At 45.5% G+C, this 10,917-nt stretch overlaps 1 protein-coding gene across 1 annotated transcript; it reads left to right on the top strand.

The window, feature by feature from the left end:
* Window positions 1-1,162: 1,162 nt before the first annotated feature.
* LOC125520381 (BEL1-like homeodomain protein 9) lies at window positions 1,163-6,127 on the top strand. Its single transcript, XM_048685306.1, has 4 exons — window positions 1,163-2,442; window positions 3,257-3,630; window positions 4,896-4,956; window positions 5,131-6,127. The coding sequence occupies exons 1-4, from the start codon at window positions 1,750-1,752 to the stop codon at window positions 5,734-5,736; spliced, it is 1,734 nt and encodes a 577-aa protein (XP_048541263.1). The 5' UTR covers window positions 1,163-1,749; the 3' UTR covers window positions 5,737-6,127.
* Window positions 6,128-10,917: the final 4,790 nt, after the last annotated feature.

The raw sequence follows: 10,917 nt of genomic DNA on the forward strand, positions 1-10,917 counted from the left end.
TCTTCAATGATTCGCAAAAAAAAAGAGAAAATCCTCATATGACTTAGTAGAGACTACATGGCCCAATCCGCAGTAGTGGTTTGTAGCACAAGCAACAAAATCGATAAAAATAGATGAGCAATGGATGGCTAGGAGGTTCAAATGTGTGACTTGAAGTTCCTCAGGTAACTTGGTGAGTCTTAAGAGGTCACTCGTGGCGAGATTGTAGCCATTAACAAGGTACTCAAAATCCCCACTAAGTTTTGCATGTGCAGCTTCATTCAGTTATTGCAAAGCTATATTTTGTTTTGCCACCTCTAGAGACATTTCATAAGGAACACTTTTCTTGCAGGAGATTTTTTTGTCAATAATTCTATTTGTAGCTCTCTCGTGATGATTATGCTCGAGGTGCTTCACATTCTCCTTTTTTTAGGGTCTTCGGCCCATCTGCGCATCTCTCAAATCCCACTAAGAGAGGACATAAGATCTTGTAACCTCTCAAGCGCCTCACCACAAAGAGGTTTCGTGGATTTAAAAGCTAATATCTCTTTTTCAAGGACCTCATTATCACTATGTCCATCGGCGTTAACATCGCATAATATTTTGGTGTGTCCCACAAGCTAAACAAACTTGATGCACATGTCATTTCATTAGCTTTTCCTCCTCTATGCCTTTTCTCTCCGGGGCATAATCGTTACATAGTGATACGCAAGTAAACAAACCACCCCGCATATACATTAGTAATTGGTTGAATTTTCAAATACATTGTTTTATTTGTTACTATGACATACTCCCTCCGTTCCAAGATAAGTGTCTCAAGCTTAGTACAAATTTATACTAAAGTTGGTACAAAGTTAAGACACTTATTTTGTTTAGCTTGTGGGACATAAATTTCAATGGAAATCGTTTTGTTAAATCTAAGTTGTCTTAGATTTTGTTTAAGTCTAAGTCGTCTGATATCTTTATGTGGAGTTTTGTTGGGTACACACCGACAACAGAAAATCAAGATTAAATCATCTGGTCGACACCATTGATATGAGAAAATCTTCAATGACTCGCAAAATAAAAGGAGAAAATCTTCTCCAGTGAACTATTCCTATGTAGACCGGGGGAAAAACCCACGGACCGCTCCGCTCCCTCGGCGTCGGCGTCCATAAAACCTGGCAGAGCCTCCTGCCCGGCGCCGGAAGTACAAAACCCACTACCCCTGGCAGGCAGCCTGGCTCTCCCCTCGCTCTAGCTCGGGTCATCCATCTCGTCCATCCACCTCCTCTTCCTCACTCACTCACACGAACGAGCAGACCAGACCAGCACCAACTCCCTTTCTGCCTTTCTCTTTCACTGCTCACCATTTCCCGTCGCCCTCCTCCCTCCTTCGCCTCATCCTCTGCCGCGGCTAGCCTAGCTGCTGCGCGCACCTTTGCAGAAAGAGAGAAAGGAAAGGCACCCCGCCCGAACCCAGCCCGACGCCACCACCAAAAACGCACAAAAGCAGAGGGACATCAGATCAGGTCGGCCGATCGAGCGCGCGGCGACGAACCCCTGCCAGTGCTCCCCCCCGGCCAGGCGCTCGCAAAGTGCGGGAGCCGCTGCCTTCTCGATCTCCCCTCCCCCTTCCTGTCCTCCACCCCTCCCTCTCTTTCTCTCTCCCTTACTCTCTCCAGGGCGTCTAGCCAGGTAACCGAGCTACGTCGCGCGGCCTCCGAGGCTGGGCGAGCTGAGCTTACCTACGTACGCGCGCACGTACACGGCCGCGCCGCCGCCATCGCCATGTCATCGGCCGCTGGCGGGTACGGGGCCGGCGCCGAGCACCAGCACCAGCACCAGCATCAGCAGCACCACCAGCACCAGCTGCTGCTTGGCCAGGCCGCCGCGGGGCAGCTCTACCACGTGCCGCAGCATAGCCGCCGCGAGAAGCTGCGGTTCCCGCCGGACCCGGCGGACTCCTCCTCGCCCACGCCGGGCGCCTGGCCGCCGCCCACGGTGCCCTTCTACTCCTACGCCTCCTCCTCCTCCTCCTACTCGCCGCACAGCCCCACGCTGGCGCACGCCCACAACCAGCTCCTGGTCCACGGGATGCCGGCAGGAGCCCAGATCCCGAGCCAGAACTTCGCGCTCTCGCTCTCCTCGTCCTCCTCGAACCCTCCGCCCCAGCAGCGGAGGCACCTCGCCGGTGCCACCGGGCCGTATGGCCCCTTCACGGGCTACGCAGCCGTGCTCGGCCGCTCCAGGTTCCTGGGCCCCGCGCAGAAGCTGCTGGAGGAGATCTGCGACGTCGGCGGCCGGCCCTCGCAGCTGGACCGCTGCTCCGACGACGGGTTGCTCGACTTGGATGCCATGGACGCCGCCGGCGACGTCGGCCACGAGATGGACAGCAGCGACCGCGCTGCCGCTGAAGGCGTCACGGTCTCCGGCGCCGAGCAGCAGTGGAGGAAGACTAGGCTCATCTCCCTCATGGAAGAAGTGAGTTATCAATCATACTATGTAGCCTCTAAATTCCCTTCTCTTCATGCATCTTTCTCTTCCGTTCCCATGTCATAATTATTTTCTTCTTCGTGGAGAAGAATCTGACCAACATCTCATGGTCACATCACGGATGCAGCTTGTGAATCTTTATTCACTGTGGTTCCACAGCTTATTTCTTGTGCTCTCGATTTGATGGTGGTTGATATGTATGGATCATGATATCTGCTCTTTTGGATATATTTCTTTGCTTATTATATGCCTCACTTATTGTTGCACTGTTGGTGTTGAACAATTATTTTCTTTTGGTCTTCTTGTAAAACTAGCAGCAACTTGATCTGGAGTCGATGATCAAAGAGTTGCACACAGTAGTGGTTCATGAACATGAAATTAGAACAGCCAAATTCCACAGTATGCTCTAATTTTATTTCATAAAAAAATTCAAGTTGCTGCTTTCTAAGATTCCTAGAGTTTGTCCTCTTTCAGCATGGTTCTATACTCATCGATGTAAAGCTGTAAGATTCTGCTGTCCATGTAGTCCCAGCTTCTTGTTTTTTCTTCATAAAAGCATAGTACACACTGGTTTAATTTAGCTCAGGAAAGTTGTTTCCCTTCATGTAATCATAGCTAGGTCAATAATTTTGAAGTGACATATGATCTGGTAGTGTGCACACATCTACACACGATAATCCGTTTCTTTCAAACAACTCATCTGTACAACTTCTTACCAAGATTGTAGGTGTTTATTGGCTGCAACAACTAAGGCAGTCCCACTTATTATCTCTGTTCTAACACAAGCACAACAATCTTGTAGGTTTGCAAGCGATACAGGCAATACTACCAGCAGCTCCAAGCCGTGATCTCCTCGTTCGAAACCGTCGCCGGGCTGAGCAACGCCGCCCCCTTCGCCTCCATCGCTCTCCGGACGATGTCGAAGCATTTCAAGTATCTCAAGAGCACCATACAGAGCCAGCTGCGCAACACCAGCAAGGTGGCCGCCGGGAAAGACAGCCTTGGCAAGGAAGACATGGCCAACTTCGGGCTCATGGGCGGCGGCGCCGCCCTTATGAGGGGAAGCAACGCCAACGCGTTCAGCCAGCCCCACAACATTTGGCGGCCTCAGAGGGGACTCCCCGAGCGCGCGGTGTCGGTCCTTCGCGCCTGGCTGTTCGAGCACTTCTTGCATCCGTGAGTACATGGCATGTCCTCCATCATATTTGATTTCGTGTTCATAACATGGAGCTGCACTATGCAGTTCTTGAAATATACTCCCTCTGATTCCGTAATACTTGTCTTTGAACTAAAACCATGACAAGTATTATGGAACGGAGGGAGTAATTACGATGGTATCTTAGCTGTACCTGCAGCTGGCAAATGCGAATGTTTATACCCATAGTAGGGTAGCAGTGACATGACATGCCATTATGATATGCTGCAAGTGCAACTAACAAACGATTCCTTCTAGTGTGAGCATCGTTCATAGATCCGAGACATGGGATAAATGCCTGAGATAGTGTGCAAGCACAAGCAAACCTATGGCTTCAGATCGTTTGCTTTACTGAAAGTTTATAAATCTTATTTTCGTGGGCACCCACTGTCCACTGAAATTGCGGATTAGCTCGCCACTGTTTTAGTGCATGCAATCTAACAGGAGAAAAGGAATTTTGTAGAAGTGGGGGGAAATCCTTCGGTAAAACTAGATCTGTGTCGACTGTCGATTGGTACCGTATGATAAGAAGAACGCTCAACTATCATTAAATGCATGTCTTTTGGGGGGTTCCAGCATGGGTCCCACTTGAAATTTAGTTTCTGACGATTGTACACCAACTAAACAGTGGGCTCTCTTTGCATCTAACTTATAGGCTAGGCACCAAATCTAAAAACGATGTCACTATATCTTTGCCGCTTTTGTTAGTGGTGGTCAATTCTCGTCGATCTGATGATTTGATGGAGACTGCACTGCAAATAACATATACTCCCTCTGTCTCGTAATATAAGATGTTATTACAACCGAAGATGAGATGAGACGGAGGAAGTAGACATGTCAAATAGGGTGCATCCATGCTTTATCAGCTTTCTGTATTTTGTTACTAGCAATATAAGTGTGTACTATAGAAAAACTTGTTCTTTCACACTTATTTTATTTCCTATATATTTCCTAGTGTAGACTTCTACACCTGTGTTCATAAAATGCCGGTTTGAGTGAGTTACTGTTCCTGAGTTTACAATGTGATTTTTCCTAAACTTCTTAACTGAACTAATTTGTTGTCATAAGATATCCTAAATGACTAGAGCACATAATGACATGCTAGCTTTTAGGTCTAAATGGCGTAATGTAACTTCAAAACAATGTCCAGTTTTTTTTACGAAGCTTCTAATTAACCTGTAAAGATGTTGCTGCCTGCCCGAATGGTTCTGTATTTGCCATCCCTCTAATGCTTGGTGGTTTCCAGGTACCCAACTGATAGCGACAAGCAAATGTTGGCTAAGCAGACAGGCTTAACGAGGAATCAGGCAAGTAACCATTTCATGTTTCCAGTGATTCCAATGTAACTCTTCATGCCATGCTGGCTTCTAGCAAGATCTCTTAGCACCAAGCACATACTACTTGTACTATAAAATGAGCAAGTTATAGAACTTTGAAAACATTGCCTGCCTGATGATCTTGAAACATTTCATGGTGGGCAGGTCTCAAACTGGTTCATCAACGCAAGGGTTAGACTCTGGAAGCCAATGGTGGAAGAAATCCACAACCTGGAGATGCGGCAGGGGCACAAGAGCTCGGCCGCCGACAAGAATCAGCTCGGCGCGCAGCAGCAAACCCAGCAGCACTCGCCGGACAGCAGCGGGAGGCCCTCCGATCCTTCGAACTCGCAGCAAGGGCAAAGCAGCAGCATGTCACAGGGCCGCGGCGCCCACCACCACAACGCCTCTCGGCACATCCAGAGCGAGCTCTCCCCGATGACCCACGACATGGCGGGACAGGTGAGCTTCGCGTACAACGGCGGCGGGATGGCCGCGCACCACCACGGCAGCATGGCACTTTCGCACCCCCAGCATGTGGAAGGCGGCGCTGGGAGCAGCGGCGGCGTCTCCCTCACCCTCGGCCTCCACCAGAACAACCGGGCCTACATCGCCGAGCCCCTGCCGGCGGCGCTCCCGCTCAACCTCGCGCACCGGTTCGGGCTGGAGGACGTCAGCGACGCCTACGCGATGGCGGCCTCGTTCGGAGGCCAGGACCGGCACTTCACCAAGGAGATGGGCGGCCATCTGCTCCATGACTTCGTCGGGTGATCGATGAACAAACACATGCATGGTTGCTCCATTGCTGGGCTCGTCAGCATGCAACAACATGCAGATGAGATATTGTATGCTGGCTGATCTGGTCCACGTGTATTGTACTAGAAGTAGGATGATGAAGGAAAACAAGCTGGGTGCATTGGTACATATGCCTCTCGCGTAGACCCTGGAATGCTGTCAATATTTGACACAGTGGGGCTACATCGAGAGCATGCAGTGCAGAGAGAAGTACTACCTTTAAAAGGCTGTTGTAGCACGCAGTTCTTCCCTATTTGTTCTGATCCTAGATTAAGCTGCCTTATTAACCCTGTATCCCCCCCATTGATCGACTTGCATATGCGAGTGCTCCCACCGTGGCAAATAAAGGGTGCTCCATTTATGAATTTATCTTTATTAGCTAGGCTGCAAATTTTATCGGATAACAATTTCACACAGGAAACAGCTATGACCATGATTACGCCAAGCTATTTAGGTGAGACTATAGAATACTCAAGCTTCAACGTGTATTGTAGCACTAGAATATGACTGGACTGGATAGATAGATAGATAGCCTTATCTTCTCTGATCTTGCGTAGTTAGCCTTTCCCATGTACCCGTATTAAACTAAGAAATCAGGTGGTGGGGTGTTTAACGAGTGATCTTGTTGCATCCTTAGATGGAGTAGCCTCCTAAAGTCTGGACAAGACATGATTTTGCCCCAGCTGCTGAACTTTCGCTGGCATCCTTCCTCTGTTAACCACCCTAACAGCAACTGTCAGGGCTGATCCGTGCCTACTGTACGCTCCTTGATCAACGCACTAAACAACTCGCCGTTTACTGGCCATGGGGAAGGCGCCATGATGAAGAAGGGTTCTTTTTTACTTCTCCCCATGGGGAAAGAAAAGGCCCATGTTACCTGGGATCGGTTCTCCACGGCCCTCGGTTCCGCAGCATCTGATTTGACGTACGCTTTGGTGACTGGTGAGTGAGTACTGCCACTCCAGTATGAACAGCTGGGGGGCTCCATGGAGCTGCTTCTTTTTTGCGTGGAGGGGATCCATGCACGTCACTGACCACCTGCTCTACTACTACCACTTCTCACCCAAAAAGTAACCACTGCTCTTGGTTAAAAAGGGCACTGTTTCTTGCTGGGGTGCTGCTAAACTTTCTTTTCTAGCTATAGGCTCTGCATGCGTTGCGTTGCGTTGCATTGCATTGCATTGCCCTGGTGCAGCATGCATGGATGTATAATTGGCCTCTGATTCTGCATGCCTACTGAAGAAATATCATGCGCTGCCTTTTGCCACCCCCATGGCCATGGAATCCATGGATGGATGGAGATAAAGCTGGTGGTAGGAAAAGACTGGGAGGAGTAGGAGGGGTATGGGCTATCATTGCCACTCATGGAAGGGGAACTCGAGTTTAACTCGCAGCTCTATCCTTTATGTTTGAGAGAGGAAACAAAGGCGTGCTGCCTGCATCTGCATCTGCATGCCAAGAAGTATATTCCTCCTTCTTTTCTCTTGTTTTTGTTCTTGATTGAGGTGAAAGAGAACCAGACGTGGGTGCAACTCAATTGTCAAATCCAATTCACGTATTACGTACTGCCTCACGTCAACACCCCCGGCTTGAGCTCTAAGCATCTTGGGCACAGGGGAAGGTGATGGGACACCGGGTGTGCTGGTCTTAGGTGCTTTCTTCCTGAATTTTGTTGTCAATTTTGCTGTCTCAGCAAGCTGACGGCTTATATTTGCATTCCATCATATCTAATATCTTTTCGACTACCTACGGAGGTTATAAGAACGCTCTTCAAACAGTTTAATTTTTAATTTTGGTGAATTGTAGGGCCTCTTTGATACAAAAAATTGCAAAAATGCAGAAACAGGAAATACATGGACTGAAATGTAATGCACAACTGAAGAAGTTGCATGACCAGTCATGCTGGTCTGCCAAATTTTCCAAATAAAGTGGTTAAGAATTTAAATGTATCTTACCGCGAGGTGAACCCCAATGATTCAACTGAAGATATTATTGGCAAGAAGAAGGCCACGGAGGGAGGGAAGGCAACTGTGAAAAAGGGAAACACCACTGGTGCCGTGAGTTGCGAGCTTATATGCTAGTGAAAATGTTGGAATTTATGATAGCTTTTGGAGAAAAAAAAAGTGTCTTCCCTTGCTCTTATCACCTTGTAATAAGATGGAATCTGAATTAACTCGGTTGATGTATGATTTTGAGTTGAACTTCAAGTCTTTTGATGTCTCTAAAAAATTATATTCATGAGAAAGTTTCAGTTTGCTTGATCCTTGTTTCCTAATGGACAGTACTCAGAACATCCTAAACTAGAATATAAAGGAATTAACTCCAGTAATAAGTGGCTTGCTCTTTGTAACAAGATAGAGGAGTGTGGCTTTTCCATTATTTGCTAACAAGAAACTAAGAAATAACATTTTGATGGTGCATACTTAAAGAACTTTTGCCCAAGGAGATTCAATTTTTTTGACTTTGTGCCTTACGTGCGAGCTTCTGGGGGTTTATTATCATCTGGAATGATAGTATATTTAGACAAACTCTATTCCAAAATGAATTCTCTATTTCCATCCATTTTCCCTCAAGTTGGGTTCTTACAAACATCTATAGGCCTTGTAAAGGGGAAGCTAGAACCAATTTCATCAATTGGTTCAAAGATATAGATACCAGGTGACACTGAATGGTCATTGTGGGTAACTTCAATTATATTAGATACCCTCATAATAGGAATATTGGCAATAGTGATACTAACAATATGTTACAGTTCAATGAGGCCATGAATAACTTAGCTCTTGTGGAAGTCCCCCTTAAAGGCAGAAATTTTATTTGGTGGAATGTGCATGAAGCTCCTTTTTTTAAAGACTAAGTTGGTTTTTTTACCCCAGAAAGCTGGACAACTAATTACCCAAGTACTATTGCTTTTCCTCTTTCAAGACCTATATCTGATCATACCCCCTGCTTTATGCAGATCGGTACTTCTGTTCCCAGATTCACTATTTTTAGATTTGAGAACTATTGGTTGCAGCATCATGACTTCAGAAATATGGTTCAAAATATATGGGATCAAGATGTTCTAGAAGTTGATAATGCCAAGATCATCACAGAAAAGTTCAAGAGGCTCAGGAAACGATTGAAAATCTGGTAAAAAAAATCTCTCCAACCTTTGTACAGACATAAAGGTTGCTAATGAGATCATCTTTCGATGGGACCTAATTGAGGAATACAGAAATTTAAGCACAGTTGAAGCTAATGGTAGAGCTATAATTAATGAGCACCTACATAAGCTGCTTTCCCATCATAATATTTATTGGAAACAGAGGGCCACGATTAGATGGGTCAAGTGAGGTTACCAAGTTTTTTAAAGCAAAAGCAACTATTAAACACATGCACAGCCAGATTTCTATGCTACAAGGTGAACATGGATCTGAACTATGATCACCTTCCCAAAGCTGCTCTACTCTGGAGGGCCTTTAAAGCTAGGTTGGGATATTCCTATCCCACTAGTGATTTACTGTAGATCAACTCCCTAATTCACAAGCATGATGATCTCAGCTGTTTGGAGGCCCCCTTTTTTGATGATGTTGTATTACAACTTCCAAGTGATAAATCTTCTAGCCTGCTACCTCTTGAGCACTGCGTTGGTTTTCCCTTAAAGAGGAAAGGGTGATGTAGTAAAGTAGCGTAAGTATTTCCCTCAGTTTTTGAGAACCAATGTATCAATCCAGTAGGAGATCACGCTCAAGTCCCACGCACCTACACAAACAAATAAGAACCTCGCAACCAACGCGAAAAAGGGGTTGTCAATCCCTTCACGGTCACTTACGAGAGTGAGATCTAATATATATGATAAGATAATATTTTTGGTATTTTTATGATAAAGAGAAATAAAAGATGCAAAGTAAAATAAAAGACAATAGAAATAACTAAGTATTGGAAGATTAATATGATGGAAGATAGACCTGGGGCCATAGGTTTCACTAGTGGCTTGTCTCAAGAGCATAAGTATTACGGTGGTAAACGAATTATTGTCGAGCAATTGATAGAATTGAGCATAGTTATGAGAATATCTAGGTATGATCATGTATATAGGCATCACGTCCGAGACAAGTAGACCGAAACGATTCTGCATCTACTACTATTACTCCACAAATCGACCGCTATCCAGCATGCATCTAGAGTATTAAGTTCATAAGAACAGAGTAATGCTTTAAGGAAGATGACATGATGTAGAGGGATAAACTCATGCAATATGATATAAATCCCATCTTTTTATCCTCGATGGCAACAATACAATACGTATATGTTCCCTTTCTGTCACTGGGATCGAACACCGCAAGATTGAACCCAAAGCTAAGCACTTCTCCCATTGCAAGAAAGATCAATCTAGTAGGCCAAACCAAACTGATAATTCAAAAAGAATTGCAAAGATAAACCAATCATACATAAAAGAATTCAGAGAAGAATCAAATAGTGTTCATAGATAATCTGGATTATAAACCCATAATTCATCGGATCTCGACAAACACACCGCAAAAGAAGATTACATCGAATAGATCTCCAAGAAGATCTAGGAGAACTTTGTATTGAGATCCAAAGAAAGAGAAGAAGCCATATAGCTAATAACTATGGACCCGAAGGTCTGAAGTAAACTACTCACACATCACCGGAGAGGCCATGGAGTTGATGTAGAGGCCCTCCGTGATCAATGCCCCTCCGGTCAAGCTCTGGAAAAGGCCCCGAGATGGGATCTCTCGAGTACATAAGGTTGCGGCGGTGGAATTAGGTTTTCATGGTGCTCCTGGATGTTTGGGGGGTATGTGGATATATATAGGTAAAACTGTGTCTACCATAGCTTGCCACAGAACTAGTTCAGTGTCCCTAAACTTTTAACGGTTCAAAAGTTATCAAAAAATATGAAATAAATATGGGAGCATCTCTCTAATGTAATAAGATGATCCAACGGAGGGATTGTCAAAATATGCATTTATGTGTCCTAGCCAAAAATAATAAGCATTTCAGCTCACTGCGACATAAATATATACTGAATTATTTGTTTTTTTGTCCAGGACACATACAGTCGTATTTCTTTAATCTCTCCGTTGGATCATGTTATATTATAGGTGTGCTGGTTCAATATTTTTTTCAGAATTTTTGAGAACTTTTGCACCG

The sequence above is a fragment of the Triticum urartu genome, chromosome 1 (genome assembly GCF_003073215.2).
Source record: "Triticum urartu cultivar G1812 chromosome 1, Tu2.1, whole genome shotgun sequence".
NCBI lineage: Eukaryota > Viridiplantae > Streptophyta > Magnoliopsida > Poales > Poaceae > Triticum > Triticum urartu.